At 37.7% G+C, this 19,681-nt stretch overlaps 1 protein-coding gene across 8 annotated transcripts in view; it reads left to right on the top strand.

The window, feature by feature from the left end:
* Positions 1–19,681, top strand: part of ptprk (protein tyrosine phosphatase receptor type K) — a 612,998-nt gene that overhangs the window by 489,369 nt on the left and 103,948 nt on the right. For all 8 annotated transcript variants that reach the window (XM_069886984.1, XM_069886983.1, XM_069886980.1 and 5 more), the window contains exons 12-13: positions 1,188–1,461; positions 2,293–2,329. In XM_069886984.1, the coding sequence (XP_069743085.1) occupies positions 1,188–1,461; positions 2,293–2,329 (311 nt within the window). The remainder of the gene's footprint in view (positions 1–1,187; positions 1,462–2,292; positions 2,330–19,681) is intronic.

Here is a 19,681-nt window from a genome sequence, read left to right as displayed (position 1 = left end):
TTGATGGATTAATGGGAGGAGTTAGAGAGGGAGGGAAGAATGAACAAGGTCTGCTCTGCACGGCATGTTTTTTCACCATGTATTTAGCAATTCTTAAATTTGTTTGGATTCTTGCATCTTCCTACATTTCATAATTTTTTTTCTTTCTCTCTAAATGTCCTATTGACCAGTTAATTTCTGCAAAGTTATCTCCCTTGACTTATCCTATCAGAGTTGTAACTTTTGTCCTATTCAATCCTCCCCTATTTCTCTGCAACCTAAAACTAGCCTTTTTTCTTTCTTTCCCAACTCTAACCAAGGATCTTTGACCTAAAGTATCAACTTTGTTTTCTCTTTCCACAGATTCTGTCTGATCTCTTGGTTTCCAGTTTGTTCTGTTTTATTTCAGTTCTACCACTTGCTCCAGTACTTCTGATTTTCAGTTCTATTTCTTGATTCCCCACATTTGGATGACTATTTTGTTGAGGCACAGGAGAAGACCTGTGTACGAAACCTTTATTCCCTATATAATTCTACTGGCTCCAAGTAGATAATCTTACTCTTTGAGAATTTATGGAAGCACTTTTCCTTCCAGCTCAAAGAATTACTGATTCTTTCCCCTCTCTATTTTCTCATCAATGATTTCTCTTTCGTACACAGGAGTTTGGGAGTTCAGTTTCTCAGAAGGATCATGGTGTTGATCATCATTAAATCCTCCTGCCAATTGTTATTTACAATTTTTATTTTAATTATTCACTCCCCCATCCAAACACTGGGCCCCTCATGCACCAGCTAATGCTAATATCAGCACTGGTGAACAGTTCATTGGGAATTGGATTTGCACAAGACCATATGAACCCACTTAAATGGATGCTTTTCCATATAACCTTAAATTAAATAAGCTTCTGATTTTAATTTCAACTTTTACCAAAAGGTGGTGCATTCATTTTGCTTGCCATAATCAAATTTGGTCAGATTGCGGGGTTAATTGGCAACCCATCCTATTGTGTAGATGAGTGGTGAAATGTGGATGGGTTGATATGGAGACAATGAATTGATGAGGTAAGATGGGTGCTTAATTATCAGCTCAGATATGGTGAGCCAAAAGGCCTGTTTCTGAATTGAATCTGTATATAAATCTAAATCGAAAGGACATCAGTTGTCTTGTACTTATTTGTAACTAGAAATTTGTATCTTCTCTTTTAAAGTGTCTACCAAATTGTCATTGAACAAGTGAAACCCCACAGATCCAAAAGGGAAGCTGGCACAGCAGAGTGCTTCCAGATTCCAGTTAACTATCAAACTGCCACAGCTCGGGGTTCACCGTACTATTATGCTGCAGAGCTTCCTCCCAGTGGAATTTCTGAACAAACTCCTTTCACAGTGGGTGACAATAAAACCTACAATGGGTTTTGGAATCCTCCTTTGGCTCCAAGAAAAGGATATCATATACACTTTCAAGCTGTGAGCAGGGTTGAAAAGGTGAGTGTGGGGGAATGCAGTAAAAAGTTTGTACCCTGTCTCAGTGTTCACTGGAATTTTAGAGTGAATTTATGCCTGTGTGCTTCTTGCCAGTAATGATCAGCAGTTTGGATTCCAGAAAAAAAATTTCTTGGAAGTGCTCCGGTGAACTAAAGTAAAATTCCCACAAAATGGAAAATGATTCAAAGTATAATTAGATCCTAATTACATGCTGGAGATTGTGTTCACTATCTTTTTTCATTCAGAGGTGTCGCGTTGTTTGACCTATGTATCAATATATCTTGAGCACTGAATTTGCAAATCTACAAAATCTGTTTCGTCAATTTCCGGTGTCAAATAATTAAAAGGAATCACAAAAGGGCATCAAATGCAGGAAATAAACAATCGCAAATAACATCTGCATTAGTGTGAATCACAATAAAAATCACCCCTCCATTTTCTCAATGGGTGGATTTAAAGCAGAAAAGGTTCAAAACTTTGCAACATAGGCAGATTTTTTTTGTGTCCAATTCCATACAAAATGCTGACAGTTTGGAGTTCAGTCATTTTCTATCGTTCTTTTGGCCATTACTCTGTCAACTTTGCCAAAGTTGTTGAGTACAGTTACTCATTCCAACAGCTGTCCTGATTTTAATTTGACAGTATTATTAGTAATTTACATCACCGACACACTCTTATCTATGCCAAAAGCCTAATTTTGGAAAATTGGGTGGAAACATTGTTTTAAATAACATAATAATAAGATAATTGTTTAGATTGCTAAATACAACTAGATTTTTGACTGAATTCATTCGTTTTCATTGCTGCTACAATATAAATGTGCTTTTTTAGGAGACAAAGACACAATGTGTGAGGATTGCAACAAAAGGTAGGATTGGTCTTTTGTTTTAATATCTCTGCCTTCTTTAAAGTTAATTGAATATAATACCTTTATAAAAGTGTATATAGTGTTGTCACATTTTTTTCTGACTCAAATACGTATCTTGTATTGGGAGTATGTTTATATCTGTGTTCTTTGTCCAGAGAAATATCATGCAGACAGGATTTTAACAGAAATAGAGTGGATTACTTTGTATCATTTCTACTACAATATTTGACATTGAACAGCTGGAGTATAAATAATTTAAAAAAGGCCATATGAAGGTTATATTGCAAAAGCAGTCTTAATCTTGATCATGTGTGTGGAATGATGGCTATTAGATTTTGGTGGTGTCTCTAAAGACTTGCATTATGTATGTATATGGAGGATATTGTCGTAAATATTCTTAAATCTCACTGGGATTTTTTACATTTTAATTCTACTTTTATGTATTTATCAGGTCTGAAAATTGCATATAATTGTCACATAGTTTAAATTTATTGCAACATTATTCAAAATTAATCATTTCACTAGTTGCAATTAACATTCTCAAAACAAGACAGAAATTCAAAAGGAAGAGCAAGAAAACTGTAAGACTACTTTCTCTAATTTGCAAACAAATTATGCACAGTGGTGTCATCACACAATCTCATATACCTGGCTTATTATTTATGAGACATTCTGTTTTAATTTAGGAAAAATCTAATGTACAAACTTTTCAATAAGAAAATTTTACTAGAATCTTTTTGCACAATCTAAGATTACACCATTTTTAGCAATGTATTCTTCCTACCTCTGCAGAATTGATATTGTTACAAGCCCAGAGGACCCCAAAACCCAGCAGCAATAGATATTCACCAAGACAAATGGTTTCTTAAACAAAAGTTGCTTTTAATTATCTTTTAACATGATAAATAGAATCAAACTTTAACTTATCAATATTGACTTACTTAACCTAACTTAACCCCCGCCGCCCACCCCCCCCCCCCCCCTCCGCTTCTAATTCTAAGCGCATGTGTATGTAATGTGTGTGTAAGTTTAGAAAAGTTTTTTGGTTCACAGCCAATCTCACTTCGAATTTCTCCAAGTTCACTCGTTGCAGGCAATTCTTATACTGTGCACAGAATTTAACATTTATAAAGTTCACCAGGTTTTGGTGCTTGAAAGGTAAATGGTTACTGTTCAGGAACGTTCTTGTCGGTTTTTAGAGAGAGAATTGTTGTTCCAGGACATGCACAACTGAATCTTTTTTAATCAGCCACTCCAGTGTCTTGCTGACAAAACTTGTCCCCTTCAGGGTTCTCCAGATGATAACCTCTTTCTTTCAAGTCACCACAGAGTGTCTTTTGTTTCTCTTATTCCAATGAAACATAAGACAGCTAGTCATCTCCTCTTGCATGAACCACAAGGGCTTTGACCAGGCTGAACAAAGCACTTATAAACCTGTCTTCCAAGGCTTTCCACAAGCTTGCCAAGTTGTCCTTTTCCAGACCAAGCTGCTTTTGCTGGCTGTAACACTCTAGACGTGATCTCTCTCTCTCTCTCTCTCTCTCTCTCTCTCTCTCACATACACACACACACACAGAAAACCTGTTTGACTCTCTCTGCTTGCAAAATCACATGACCCTCTTAAAACAGCTCCAGATAGAAGGCGGCTCCAACAAGCTCTTTCATCTGTTGCTTTTTTGTAAACAACAATCCATTGGTGAAGTCTATTGGGCATTCTCCAAAGCTCTTGCAAAAGCTGTGAAGCAGTTATGTCTAGCATTAGCAGAACTCTAGTATTTTAAATAAGATCTGTTTTAAAATGTTTGTATGTAACCTACTTTAACAAACTTTTCTATATACTCTGTCACAATATTACCCAATAAAATTCCATCAAGATAGCAATGGTTCTTTTCAATAGAATTTGTGAATGCTTTAATTTAGAAGTTGGTGATTTTGCATGTCAGGGGTTCTCAAATTTTGCACATTTGCCCTGTGCTCCTCCTCCATTTAAACAGATTTGATCATGTCATCTGGTGTGATATTTGGTCAGTTATCAGTAACTCTTCAGTTATATTTCTCTTTCAATAATTAGTTGTTGAATAGTGTAGGGAATGAACGACTGACCAGCTTTATGTGATGCCAAATGAAAGAGTTCAAAGCTAATCTTCTTAATTATACAGTTGTATAGAGGTAAAACAATGTTATACATCAAAAGGCAAATTATTTTCACCATGCGTGAAGAATAATAATCATGAATAGCTAATCAAGAAATTTTTTTTTTTGTTTTGGGTTCAACTAGGAAATTCTAACCAAAGGTCATTGGAAATTCTGCTTATTGAATTGCATTAAACCAAAAAGGTTGGAGGAACTCAGTAGGTCTCACAGTGTCCATTGGAGGTAAAAGTATATTAGCTACATTTCATGCATTTTCAAGGTATGGCTAGCTCTGATGGATGCTGTCTGACCTACTGAGTTCCTCCAGCATTTCTGTGTTTTTAGTACCATCGCAACGTCTGCAGACTTTTGTGTTTCGCTTTTGTTAGGGTTGTATGTCAAATTTACTGTCGAAAATTTACAAAATAGCAGGCAAAAGATGGAATTTTTACGTCCGTGACTTAAAGTGGCACCAGCCATTCAGTATCAGCATTTATTGTCATGAACAAGTCATGAAATTCAGTGCTTTGCGACAGCGTCATTGTGCAAATATTCACATTATAGCCATTTTACAGCTTTACTATGAAAAAATTTGAAATACTAGGGCACGAAAGGGTAAGGCAGTGTCTTGGGTTCATTGATTATTCAGGAATCTGATGGCAGTGGGGATGAAGCTGTCCTTGTGCCGCTGAGTGTTCATCTTTCGGCTCCTGTACCTTTTCCCGATAGTAGCAGATTGAAGAGGGCATGGCCTGGGTGGTGGAGGTCTTTGAGGATAGAGGGTGCACAATATCCTCGATGTTGATGTCTGCTGCCTGCAATGTGGTTTGAGGCAATCTTTACTTCGCCTCAAATTTTCACTGGAGGCTTGCGCTGATTTGCTTATGGATAGAGAAACTAATTGGTAAAATATTCAGAGAGCCATGTGAACAAGAGAAGTATTGATGATGTGTATCCAGAACCAATCAGATTGAAGAATTTGCATTGAGAGATGTGGATTCGGAAGTAAAAAAAATTAATGGCAATTTAATATCAAATCATCCGGAGAAAGAAATGAAAAGAAAGAAAGCAACCTGGAGTTTTGAGATAAAAAAGTACTTTTTTTGCTATCTTCAAAAAAGAATTAAAAAAGAAAGGAATGGGCTTCCATGCATTTAAACGAACACTTTCAATCCCAGAGAGTGTTTTGCGGTAATTAATTATTAGAATGTGTTTAAATAGTTAAGTCCATTGTTATGGTTAAACATTGCATATTTCTGGCATTTTTATGGGTATTTTGTGAAAAATGCCTCCAGTTAATTTCTTGTGCTGAATCTGGAACATTGTGAGATCAAAACTTTCAGAGAAGTGTTCAACTCAAGCAGCAGCTTCCACTCTACGTTTAGTTTTCGATCTGCAGTCACCAGAACCATAGAACAATATAGCATGTAAACAGGCCCTTTGGCCCTTCTAGTCCATGCAAAACTATTATACTCCCTAGTCCCACTGACCTGTACCCATAGATAAATAAAACTGATTCCACAGGGCAGTTCAAAGTCACAAAAGGTTTCGTCAAAGTTAATGAAGATGGGCTGTTCCAGAATTAGAGATGACAATTTTATGACACAAAAGAACCGGAGGCAAAATAGGGAGAAAATAACCATATAGCAAGTTGTGATCTAAGATTGTACGTAGTCAAATCCAATTACATCTAAAGTAGTTTTCACAACAAACATTGAAAGATTACTGAACTTCAATTGGTAGCATTGTTATGGTTCAAATTATCATTTATGATTTTAGATTTGGTAGTGTTATTCATAACAGGGTTGATCTAATTTGCAGAAATAGACTGAATAAAGGACTTGATAAGCTACTACAGTGCCCTCCATAATGTTCAGGACAAAAGCTTTTTTTCCTTTATTTGCTGCTGTGCTCCACAGTTTTAAATTTATAATCGAACAATTCACATGTAATTAAAGTGCACATTCGACTTTATTCAAGGTTATTTGGATACATTTTGATTTGACCATGTAGAAATTACAGCACGTTTTAGGGGATAGTCTCCTCATTTCAGGGCGCCAGAATGTTTGGGACATTTGGCTTCACAGGTATTTGTGATTACTCAGGTATGTTTAATTACTACATTGGTGCAACTATAAGAGAGATAGGCTTGATTCTCAGCTTTTGATCTCTTTTAGAGTCTGTAGTTGCTCTTTTTCAACACGGCGACCAGAGTTGTAACAATAAAAGTCAAAGAACCCATTATGAGGCTGAAAAACAAGATAAAACAGTAAGAGACATTGTCCAAACTTTAGGATGACCAAAATCAACAGTTTGGAATATCATTAAGAAGAAAGAGAGTTCAGGTGAGCTCAGTAATTGCAAAAGGACTGGTATTCCAAGGAAGATACCGCTGCTGACGACAGAAGAATCTTGCAGTGTAGACTCTCTATTTCTGTTCATGAAGTCTCCTGTAGACAGTAGTCATTGACACATCCAGACCTGCCTCCTGAAGAGATCTTGATCTGTCAGATATACATTTGGGGTTTTTTCTTCATTATGATGAGAATTCTTCTGTCATGTGCCATCCCCACCTTAAAGTTCCCCAGTCCTGAACGGAGACCTACTCTCCCTCCAACAGCCCTACCACTCATAGACTGTTCAAGTGAGCCAGTACGGACTTGAAGGGCCGACATGGCCTGTTTCCGTGCTGTAAACGGTTATATGGTTATATCAGCAGTGAAGGTCTTCCTTGGAATATCAGTCCCTTTGTCATTACTGAGTTCACCAGTATGCTCTTTCTTCCTAATGACGTTCCAAACTGTTAACTTTGGTAGTCCTCAGGTTTGGGCGATGTCTCTTAGTATTTTATTGTTGTTTTTCAGCCTCGTAATGGCTTCCTTAACTTTCATTGGCCCTCGTGTTGAAAAATTGCAACAACAGACTCTTAAAAGTGATTAAAAGCTTAGAAGCAAGTCAAGAACTCTTATACCTGCATCCATGAAGCAATTACACAGGCCTGAGTATTCACAAACACCTGTGAAGCCAAATATCCAAAACATTATGGTGCCCTGAAATGAAGGGACCATGTATAAAAAGTGTAATTTCTACATGGTCAAACCAAACTGTACACAAATAACCTTGAATAAAAAGTGCACTTCAATCACATGTGAATTGTTTGATTACAAATTTTAAACTGTGGAGCTCAGGGACAAATAAAGAAAAAAAAAGAGTCTTTGTCCCAAACATTATGAAGGGCACTGTAATTTGGTTTTAGTGATAGTTACTTTCATTCTCATGTGTACTTAATACTCGAGCTTTTTTCCTAATCTTTTCGTTTCAGATTTATGCACATCAGTTTTTACAAAGATGCTCCTTCATCTTGATATTTTGAACAATTGTTGCTGACTAAACAAAGTCATTAATTAAAAACCAAAATCTATTACATAATCATAGAATTAAGAGTACACTAAGAGTTAATATTTGGTTGGGGGAGATATAGAGTTGCTTTTGTTCTTCTGTCTGGAAATACCAAAAGCTGTGTCATAAATATTACTGATTTATTTTTTTTAACCACTTGAAGGTGGTTCATTTATCATTGAATCATTTTTTCACTGGGGAGAAGAGGATTTGAGTGTTAAAATGCTAAACAAAAACCTTGAATGTGTAGGTCTACCTGATGGTCAAATACAGTAAATAGGAAATAATCATGAGTAAAAGCTATTTTGCTTCCTCATATTTCACTGAATTTTATAATCCCCTTTCATGCAGTTTACTTCTGCAAGACTCTTTCTCAGTTTGAGCAAGATTAACCTTTTATCATCTTAATAAAGGGATCATGATGAGGGAACATGTTCTCTTATCTATGCTGTCTCCCTTTGCCTGGTTGCATTGTTAGTTACTCAGCTTTCTGCTCCAGTCACACTTACCGCCCAATCGCCTGCTAGAAAAGATTATTAAAAAGAGGTCATATTCTAAACATCCTCTTCCCATCTGAAATTACCCTTTATCTGCCATTTAGTTTGTCAAAAGACAAAGGAGGAAAAACCCAACACCCAACCCCAACCAACCAATTTTCCCTTGCAACCGCTGCAACCGTGTCTGCCTGTCCCGCATCGGACTTGTCAGCCACAAACAAGCCTGCAGCTGACGTGGACATTACCCCTCCGTAAATCTTCGTCCGCAAAGCCAAGCCAAAGAAAGAGTTTGTGCATTTAATTTGTTATTTTTTAAATCAACTATTTTTGCAGAATGTTGTGCATTCAACTTATTGTCATTTAATAAAAACTTTGTCATATTACAAAAAATTGCTTTTGTCTGCTTTAAGGAAGATAGATTTGCCATTGACAGAAATTGCCTGAAGCGGTCCTGACAGTCAGAGAAAGAGAATAAAAAGAGACTCTCCCTCCCCACCCTCCCCCCACCACCCGAGACATCAAGTATCTGAGGATTCCCCTCCTCTGCTCCCGTAGCTTCCACAGCCACACAGACTCCAGTCCAAACCATCAGCAATCCAAGTTCCAGATTCGAACCTCCAATTTATTTTGCCTTAGCTTCGTGTAGGTTACAAAAGTTTATTTTCCATTTTCATAGCAAAGTAGACTTGTGTCCTGTGTGCATTTAGTTTGTGTATGTTTGTATATTTAATGTTGATGATCTTTGGCAATTTTCACCCTTCAGGCTGCTTCTAGTTCCCCTTTCACATGTATTAAGATGTAACTGGTAATGTCGCATAGAGTATGAACATAGCTAATTTCCAATTTATAAAAAATCCTGTACTTGTTAAAATACGTTAAAAACTTTAAAAAATATATATTTTGAGTAGTTGATTGATTTAATCTTCACAGGTTACATTTGATATAATTAAAATCTAGTTTTATTAATCATGTATTTCTAAATCTTTATTTTTCTCAGTACAGAAATCCTAAAGCATTCGACTATATCAACCAAACACATTTAATAACCAATCAGTGAATAATGTACAAGCTGAGTTACACTGAGAAATCTCTTTTCCAATTGATTCCATTAAAAACATTTTCTTTCTTTTTAAAATGTCTTTATTGAGTTTAATAGAAAAACCCTTTATACATGGAATTCTAATTAATAACATAAATCAAATTATAGCATATGCATATCACACGAAAATTGTAAATCAGAAGTATAAACCATAATTATCTACTTATCCCATTTAAAACATTGAATATAATGATTATATTAACAGTTAATCCATTCTTCATAATGTAGCCAAAATTAATGTTGAATAGAAAATAGACAATATATAATTAAGATTCCCTTCTATTAAAAAAGGGGATTTTATACTTCTCAGTTATCTTCATCTTATTCTGTGATATGATCAATATTAATGATCCACAGTTAAATCCATCTTAAACCTAGATGGGTTTTCAAACATTTTCAAATAGGGCCCTTCAGAAAATGTAGCTGAGTAAACCTATTGGACATTTTGTGACTTCGTTGCAATCTTCCTTAAAAACCCTTTAAAGCATTTTACTTTAATATACAAAATCCAATTTTAATTTACTATTGGAGCAAATCTAAATGATATCAAATTGATTCCATGTGTAAGTTTGGTTTTAAATTACTTTCTTTCAGAGTCGTTTGAAATTATGTTCGGTAGGCAGCTGATTTGAAATCAAAGCAATAACTTGGATAGTTTGCATGGGTAGATTGTAGTAGCATCGAATAGGTTGTTATTTTTATCGTTCTTTAAAATTTTCAGTGAACTTCATTTCCAGAAGTTGTATCACTTCATCATTCTGATGAGCTATACACCTTCTTTGTCTGCTTTGTAAAGTGAAACTCAACAGTGCCTTTGAGAACTCCCGCAAAGGCTAAGGGCCCTGTGATATCTGTCTCTGAGGCCTGATGTCAGAGCATTATTCAAGAGGATGAACCCTCACAAGGGATCAGGCCCTGACAGTGTACCTGGCAAGATACTGAAAATCTGTGCCAATCAACTAGTTAAAGTGTTCACAGACATTTTCATTCTCTCACTACTGTAGTGAGAGGTTCCCACCTGCTTCAAAAGGGCATCAATCATCCACTGCCCAAGAAAAGCAGAGTAAGCTGCCTCAATGACTGTCGCCCAGAAGCATTCGCATCTACTTTGATGAAATGCTTTGAGAGGTTAGTCATAACCAGAATTAACATGAACTGCACTGCAATTCGCCTATAGCCACAATCGCTCCATAGCAGATGCAATATGATTGGCTCTCCACTCAACTCTGGATCACCTAGACAACAGCAACTCATACATTAGGCTGCTTTTAATCAAATACAGCTCAATCTTCAACACCATTATTCCTTCAGTGCAGCTCTAAACAAGCTCGACACCCTGGGTTTTTGCATCCCCATCTGCAAAATCAAGGAGATGATCGTGGACTTCAGGAGGAAATCTGGAGTACACGAACCAGCTCTCATTGAATGATCAGCAGTGGAGAGGGTCAAGAATTTCAAATTCCTGAGCTTTAACATTTCTGAGGATCTGTCCTGGAGCCTCCAATTCGACACATTCATGAAGAAGGCTCACTAGTGGCTGTACTTTGTGATGAGTTTGAGGAGATTTGGTATGTCACACAAGACTCTCGAAAATCTCTACAAGTGTACCGAGGAGAGCATTCTGGCTGGGTGCATCACTGTCTAGTATAGAGATGCCTACGCTCAGGACAAGAAAAAACTCCAGAGAATTGTTAACTCAGCCTGCGACATCATTGGGCAACAGTCTTCACTCCATCGAGGACATCTACTGGAGGCAATGTCTTAAGAAAGCACCCTCTATCCTCAAAGACCCCCACTACCCAGCAGGCCATGCTCTCTTCACTCGGCTACTGTCAGGAAAAAAGTACAGGAGCCTGAAGATGAGCACTCAGCAGCCTAAGTATAGCTTCTTCCCCTCTGCCATCAGATTTATGAATAAACAATGAACCATAGACACTCCCTAACTTTGTCTTTTTCTTGCACTATTTTTATTTATTTTGTAAGGTGGTTTATATAATTGTTTGGACTGTGATACTGCTGCAAAACAATGAATTTTGTGACATGTTCAAGACAAAAATTCTGATTGAGTCTAAAGATGGTTGCGTCATCAAATTATTTGGTCTTATTTAACAGTGGCAACTTATATAATTCTTGATATCCTTTGTGATCTGATGCTAAATTAAACTCTGGCCAGATCTTTGCAGTCCTGAGAACTGGCTTGTGACCCTGAAAAGAAATTAAAAAGGAGCAGATCTCTTGTGGAGTTGGTGCAGTCCATGATTGATGTTACAAAGGAAATTTAAGATCCTGAACACTGTTGGAAATTGTTTTGAACCTCAAGATGCTGGTCTTCAGTACAAGAAGAGGTTGTGACCAGGCTAATGACAATCTTTCATGATAGCTACCTCTTGAAGGAGTGCCTCTCATGATGTCTTCAAAGGATTCAAATAGATAAAGAGAAACCGGTAAATGTATAGTATTTATCTTTTTCCAAGAAGATCGATGGAGGAGGGTAGTCAGCAGTGCTAGATCAGATAGAATTGAGGTTAATGTAGTGACCCAGTTGAGAGATTGGTTATTGGGCAGAACTTAAAGAATTAAATAAATAAATCATTGAGTTGATTGTAACTAATTGAATACCATGTATCTTGGTGTTCTGCTCTGTCACTCACAACCTATATCCATAAGTGGTTGAAGGTATCAAATGAAACATTTAAAACTTTACTAACAATATAAAATTAGGTGAGATTGTCATTATTGTGAAAGATTAAAAGACTTCAGAAAAATGGACAAGCAGATAAAGAGGTGAAAATATGATAGATTCAATATAATGTAAAAATGTGACACCCAAAAAAGAGTATTTGTTAAATGAGCAGTTGGTAAATTTAGATGTTCAAAGCAAATAATCAAAAGCCAATTTGAAATTTCAACTAATGATAAGAAATGCAAATATATATATTTGAAGACTTGTAATCTACTGTAATCTAACTGCATTCATATAACACTGCAACAGTCGTATTGAGTAGAAAATTGTGTACAAAGAAATATTTACATGATTGCCTCAAGGATGGCAGGTTTTCCAAATAAGGACACATTGAGTAGAATATACTTGCATTCTCTTGAAGAATGAGAGAGAGAGAGTAAGTGAACAAATACATGCCAGGGGCAGTAAGAAATGGATAAAAGTGAAATTATCCACTTGGGAAGGAAAGGTGAAGGAGTATTATTTAAATACTGATAGAATGGAAATCTTAATGTATAAAAATATTTTGGTGTCGTGATACAGGAGTTACTGAAAGCAAACATGTAAGAACATCAAGCATTTAAAGGGACATTGGTTTGTTGTATATTGTAAAAAGTTTGCATGCAGGAGCCTGAACTCTTTCTGCTATTTCAATGCAAGGAGTATTGTAGAAAAAGGCAGACAAGCTTAGAGCATGCATTGGCGCGTGGAATTATGCCATTAATTTGTGCCCATTAGTAAAACTTGGTGGCAGAAGGAGCATGACTGGCAGCTCAATGTTCCTGGCTTCCGTTGTTTTAGACGATAGAATGGCAGGTTGGGGGGGGGGTGGGGGGGTGTTGGTGGTGGGTAGGGGAATATCACAGTGGTGCCCAGGCAGGACAGATCAGAGGGCTCAACGACTGAGGCTATATGGATGGAGCTGAGGAACGGGTAAGTTATGATCACACTCATGGGGTTGTATTATAGATCACCCAATAGTTAGCAAGAATTCGAGGAGCAAATTTGTAGAGAGATAGTAGACAGCTGAAGAAAACAAAGTTGCGATAGTAGGAGATTTTAACTTTCCACATACTGTCATACATTGGGTCTAGTGATCATAATGTCACTCGTTTCAAGTTAGTTATGGAGAAGGATAAGTCTAGGTCTTGGTTGAAATTCTAAATTGGAGAAAGCCTAAATTCAGCAAATGAAAAAGGATCTTGAATGCATGGATTGTTCTCAGGAAAGGATGTGTGAGGTAAGTGAAGGACCTTCAGAGGTGAAATTTTGAGAGTACATAGTCTGTATGTTTCTGTCAGAATCAAAGGCAAGATTAGAATATATAGGGAACCTTGTTTTTCAGAAGAAGGGAGGTGTATAGGCAGCATGGAGAAAAGGAGGAGTATAAAAATGCAAGAATATCTCAAGAAAGAAATCAGGAAGGGTTTCTACAGGTACGTTAGAGCAAAAGGATGGAAGTGGACAAAATTGGTCCTTTGAAGATCAGAGTGATTGGCTTTGTATGGAGTTAAAAGAGATGGGGGAGATCTTAAATGTTAAGATCTTAAGATTTTTGTGGGAAATTAGGAAAACAATTAGGAGGTCATGGAACCTACACACATTAAAGAGGAGGAAGTGCTTGCTGTCTTAAAGTGAATAAGGGTGGATAAATTCCCAGGCCTGACAACATATTCCCTCGGACTTTGAGGGACACTGGTGTAGAAATCACACGGGCTCTAAATAATATTTAAAATGTCCTTAGCCACGGGTGTGATGCCATAGGATTGGCGGGTAGCTCCCGTTGTTCCATTGTTTAAAAAAGGCTCCAAAATTAACCCTGGAAATTGTAGGCTGGTGAGCCTGGCATCAGTACGAGGTAAATTACTAGGTAAATTATTGGAAGGTATTCTCAGAGATCAGATATACAATTATTTGGATAGCTGGGGACTGATTAGTGATAGTCAATATGGCTTTATGCGTGGTAGATCATGTTTAACCAATCTTATAGAGCTATTTGAGGAGTTTGCTGTGGATGTTGTCTGCATGAACTTTAGTAAGGTCTTTGACAAGATCCCTCATGGGAGGTAAGTCAGGAAGGTTTAAACCTTCACTGGCCACCGTGACAGAGGTGCACCAAAGAAGAGGTACAAGGACTGCCTAAAGAAATCTCTTGGTGCCTGCCACATTGACCACTGCCAGTGGGCTGATATCGCCTCAAACCGTGCATCTTGGCGCCTCACAGTTCAGCGGGCAGCAACCTCCTTTGAAGAAGGCCGCAGAGCCCACCTCACTGACAAAAGACAAAGGAGGAAAAACCCAACCCCAACCCACCAATTTTCCCTTGCAACCGCTGCAACCGTATCTGCCTGTCCCGCATCGGACTTGTCAGCCACAAACAAGCCTGCAGCTGACGTGGACATTAACCCTCCATAAATCTTCGTCCGCGAAGCCAAGCCAAAGAAGACATAAAAAGATACATATGGTATCTTTGCAAGTGCAAGTTCATCAGACTGATGGAAATACTGGCATTTGAGAAAAGATGGAGTCAACTGGGCCAGTGTCAGAATGTAAGAAGTAGACTATCTGGCCCGTTGAACTCGCACTGCCATTTAATAAGATCATGGCTGATCTGACTTGCCTTTTCCCCCATAAACTTTAACTCTCCTATTTTGCAAACAAAATTGTCTTGAATGCATTAAATGAGGCAGCTTCACTGCTTCCTTGGATATTCACTGGTTAAGAGAGATATGTTTTCTGCTGGATAACATGCTTGAATAAGTTTATCATCAAATATGCTGAAAGGGAGATGAGAAATTTCATCACTCTCAAGGTAATAAGTAAACCTGTGAAATTCATTACTCCAGAAGATGGCAGAAACCAAGTCATGGAATATATTCAAGAAGAAGTATAATTTTTCAAATCAAAAGAGTTATGTGGAGAGGGTAGGAATATGTTGCTGAAACAAAGGATCAGCTTTGACTGGATGGAATGGTGGAGCAGACTTCAAGGACCAGTTGGCTGTCTCGTAAGATGAGTGCAGTAATGCAGTGATTGGATTGAGGGGTCCATTAACGATAGTGGAGGGGATGTGATGATTCAGGAGAAAGGATACTTCCTCAGGAAGGGCTAGTCTGGAAGTTGTCATTGTCAGAACAGATATAACTCGAAAATAGATTCAAGTTCATGCCTGATTCAGAGTGAAAGCAAGAGTAATTTGGGTTGATGTCAATCAACTGTAAATAATTGTTCTAATGGACATAGGGGGGAACATTTTGAAGAGTCTAAAATTGACTATTGGAAGATGAGAAAATGTTGGACATTAAAAGTGCAATTTTCCAGTTTCTGATTACTGCAAGAAATCACATCCATGTTGCGCTGAGAAATAGATATTGGAAGAAATCTGACATAAAATATCCTATGTACATACAGAACTGAGAGCTATATGGGTTCATGTGGCATCAACTTTTATTTGGAGGAACTGAATCGAGGCCAAATTATTATTCATATTGAGAAATTACTCAATTACAGGATGATGTGGTGAATGAGAAATATTGGATCTCTATTCAAATAAGAAATGGACAAAGTCATTCCTGATTTGGATATATCCAGGAATTGTGGATAAATGGTCGAAATATCCTGGTGTTGAGTAGGATTGAGAAGGATATATTGTTACCCATCTTCACTGATTGCGGTTTGTTAGACAGGGAGTCAAGGATCCAGCAGCAGACAGAGGTGCTAAGGCTTAGATCCTGATGTTTGGGAATGGGTTTGCTGGAGTCTGTGACGTGGAAGGCAAAGTTTTGTCTGTTAAAAATCATCTAACATAGGTGTCTGTGGCTTTCTAGAGGCGAGTGGATCTATTTGGACAGTAGGCAAATTGAACCGGATCAAGGCTGGCTGGTGAGCCATGACCAGCTTCTCAAAGAAATTCATGACGGTGGATGTCTAAGCCACAGTCATTTAACCCTATTATTATGATTTTCTTCAATACCAATACAATGACGATAAGGTGACCTTTTCACACCAAGTGGGAACTTTGGCCTGTTGTAAGGAGAAATAAAAGGTGTCTGTAAATTTTCACTCTGCTCTCAAGACATATCCCGGGGTTCCATCTGGAACAATCACATTTTGTGAGTTCAGTGCTGGAGGGCTGCCTGATGGGCGTAACATCACTTATAGTAATTAGCTCCATGTTCGAAGCGAGCAGAGCACATATTTATCTCATTGGGGAGTGTTGTACTGTTGTGTTCTGTACTCCTTGCCTTTGCTTTGTACCCCATTTTACCATGCATTCTCTGCCGTAATCACTGCATCTCCGTGATGTTCTCTTGGGACCCTAGCTTGGTGTGGTACTGTCTCTCAGTTTCTCTCATGTCTTGCGGAGCTTGTACTTGGATTTGTTGTAGAGAGCCGGGTCTCCTTATTTAAATGCCACTAATCTGGCCTTCAGCTGCGAGTCCACTTCCTGGTTCATCCATGGCTTCTGATTAGGGAATAATATCTTTATTGCTGTTTTGATCATGTGGTCTTTATGCACATTAATGAATGGGTGATGCCAGTGGTGCATGTGTTGAGGCAGTTTGTTGACAGAAAAAGTGAACTGGTGGAAGCACAGCTTTATTTATAAAAGATGACCAGAAGTAAAGGTTCTGCCAGTAATAACACTTACAATATTGAAGGTGTGATCTGTTGACAGTTCAGAGATGTTGAGAGTTATTTTGGCAACAGTTGTCAGAGGAGTTCATTAAACAGGTAGGGATTTCAGATCTCTTCATGGCTACTTTCTGATTAAGTACTAAACAAGAAAAGATTAAAAGTTGGGTTTGCTTCTGGGTAATGGCAGGTCAGTAACATTCAGATAGGAAGTACTTTTTTGGAAATGTCAGGGTTCTATAATGATCAGTTGTTTAATACTATATTAGGTGAATACTCACTGGTTAGCCCAATATTTGTAATATCCTATTGCTGAATGTTGGATAAATATAATTTGAAAAATGTGGAATTTAACTTGTCAAAACAAAATTTTGGCCAAAGCATCTGTACCAATCAAGGTCAAACTATTCAAGAGGGCCTTTGATGGTCACAAAAAAAATGCAAAATTTAATCTCCTTAATTAAATTTCAGGACGAATGGGGATTTTTTTAATGGATGGCAGAATGCAAAATCTTTCTCCATTGTTATGTGTGGGATGTGGTCTGTACTCATAGAGATGGAGAAAACAAATTGAGTAGCCTTGTAGGGAGGCTGCAGTCAGTACAAGAGGTCAATTGATGCTGGAGGGAAAGCTTTTCTGAACAGCACAGTATCTAATGATGATTTCATTTGCTTTTACCCATTGTAATGAGGTAACTTTTGACTGAATAGAGAGTTTCAATGAACTATTTCAGTTGTTCGTGACAATATGACACTGCAATTGAAACGGAACTCCAATCAAAGTTTATTTTTTAAAAGCAGTCTGGCTATAACACATGGGTAATAATAAATTGATTTGAAAAGATCAACAGGAAAACTATTTATACTTACAAGGAGAATAATATAGATTTGAAGTTAATTGCTTTTGCTTTGCAATTACTCAGTACCTTAGAGCATTTTCATTGTACCAAGGATGTACTGTCCCTGTCCAAATCATAAAGAAATAAATCTTATCGCCCTGTACTGCATCAAAAAATAAATGTTGAGTAATGAGTCCAAAAAAATTTTCACTGTGTAACCAAGGTCAATTTCCACCTTTGGTTTGGCTTATAAATAACTGTCCTTACAAAATAACTTATTCCTTTTTTTTAAATAAAATCTGTGAACTGGTTTAAAAATCTGTGGTTTTGGTGGTGTTGTTTATTCACTTTGTGGCAATTGGTAAAGTCCATGATATGCAGAGAGTTTTGTAGAACAGCCTGGGCCAGCTTTTGGTTGCAACTGGAACAATTGTGTTCTGTGCTTTAGATATCATATATATCAGTTACCAGTAGAAAACACACAAGCAAAGGGCACTTGCACTTTTGTCGCTGGGCTTGTTTCAAAAATATATGAACCTATTGTTTGTACCCATGCATATGAACAGAGCCTATCCAAAGCACAGACACTTTAGCAAATTGAAACCAGCTCCTTTTGCCAAATGTACTGCAGTTATGGAACCACGTGCAGGGAATCATCTGCTGATTGCAATTTGCTGCTGTTTGTCACAAACTGTGAACTTTATTTTCCCACTAGTCCCATAGTAAAGATATCAAGAACAGGAAAATGTTGGTTTAAGGAGGGATCCAAGAGTTTTAAAGGAGATCTAAGGGGTAAGTTTTTACACAGAGGCTGGTTGCTTCCTAGAATGTACTGCAAGAATAGGAGGGAAGTTGGATATAATCATGATGTTCAGAGACTTTCAGACAGACAGTTAAATAGGCAAGGCCTGAAAGTACACTGCTGTTGTAGTCAAATTGGTATTCGTATTGACAGGGGTAAAGGTCAGTTATGTCTGGGCTTTACAAATCTCTGACTCTATTCCTTGAAGTTGGAAAGATTGGTTGGATGGGTTCTATGTGTTTGTTTTATAGCTATGCACTCAGCTGAGGAAGGTGAGAAAAAAGGTCAATGTGATGCATAGAATGGGAAATGAAGGTTATGGGAAGAAGGCAGGTTGGTGGAGTTGAGTTCATGGCCAGATCATCCATGATTTTATTGAATGTTAGAGCAGGTTTGATGGGCCAGATAGTCCATCCCTGCTCCTGCTTTTCTCTTTGTTCTAATTTTTGCTGCTACAGGGGAGCTGTGCAGCACACCTTTGGTAAACAAGTGAAGCAGTCGGCACCATTGTTGCAGTGCTGCTCTTGATAACGCTCGCTCACCTTCACTTAACTCCATGCTGTAAAGGAGTCGTTTCAAAAAGCAACATCAGAAATTCACAGAAAATGCTGTCAACCCAGAGCTAAAAGCCTTGCCCAAAATGCAGTCAATCAGTTAGGCTCACACAGAGGGACAATTTTAAAAGCCTTGCCCAAAATGCAGTCAATCAGTCAGGCTCACACAGAGGGACAATTTTAAATGAGCTGCATCTGTAACCAATGCCTTTTCACACATGCTGCAGCAAAATAAAGCTTTGATTTGATTGGCTTGAGCCTGACTTGAGATCATTAAATGTGACAGCATTTTGCACTAACTCAATTTACCTCACAGCAAACAGAAACCTTTCAGGGCACAGCTGAGTATTAATGAACCCAAATTATGTTAATTCATTCTCTGCCAAGCAGGCACATTCAGTGTGTTTCATCCTTATTTCTCTTTATGATACTGATTATCTCTCTTATAATTCCCAAGTAGTTTAGTGGTGGGAGATGGGGGGGTGGAGGCTTCCGAGCATGTGAGGTGGAGACTGCTTTAATTCCTAGTCTCTTCCGGAATTGGAGATGGTCCATAGCAAACTGAAATAAACTGATCTTTACTGCCAAAAAAGACAATTACAGGTACTTGTGACGCAGATCATTGATATACTCAAAGGTATTTATTTTTGACAACAGCAGTAGAATGTGATG

Source organism: Narcine bancroftii, chromosome 6 (assembly GCF_036971445.1).
Source record: "Narcine bancroftii isolate sNarBan1 chromosome 6, sNarBan1.hap1, whole genome shotgun sequence".
Taxonomy (NCBI): Eukaryota; Metazoa; Chordata; class Chondrichthyes; order Torpediniformes; family Narcinidae; genus Narcine; species Narcine bancroftii.
The sequence above is the reverse complement of the archived record's forward strand: the minus strand, read 5'-3'. Positions and strand labels throughout refer to the sequence as shown.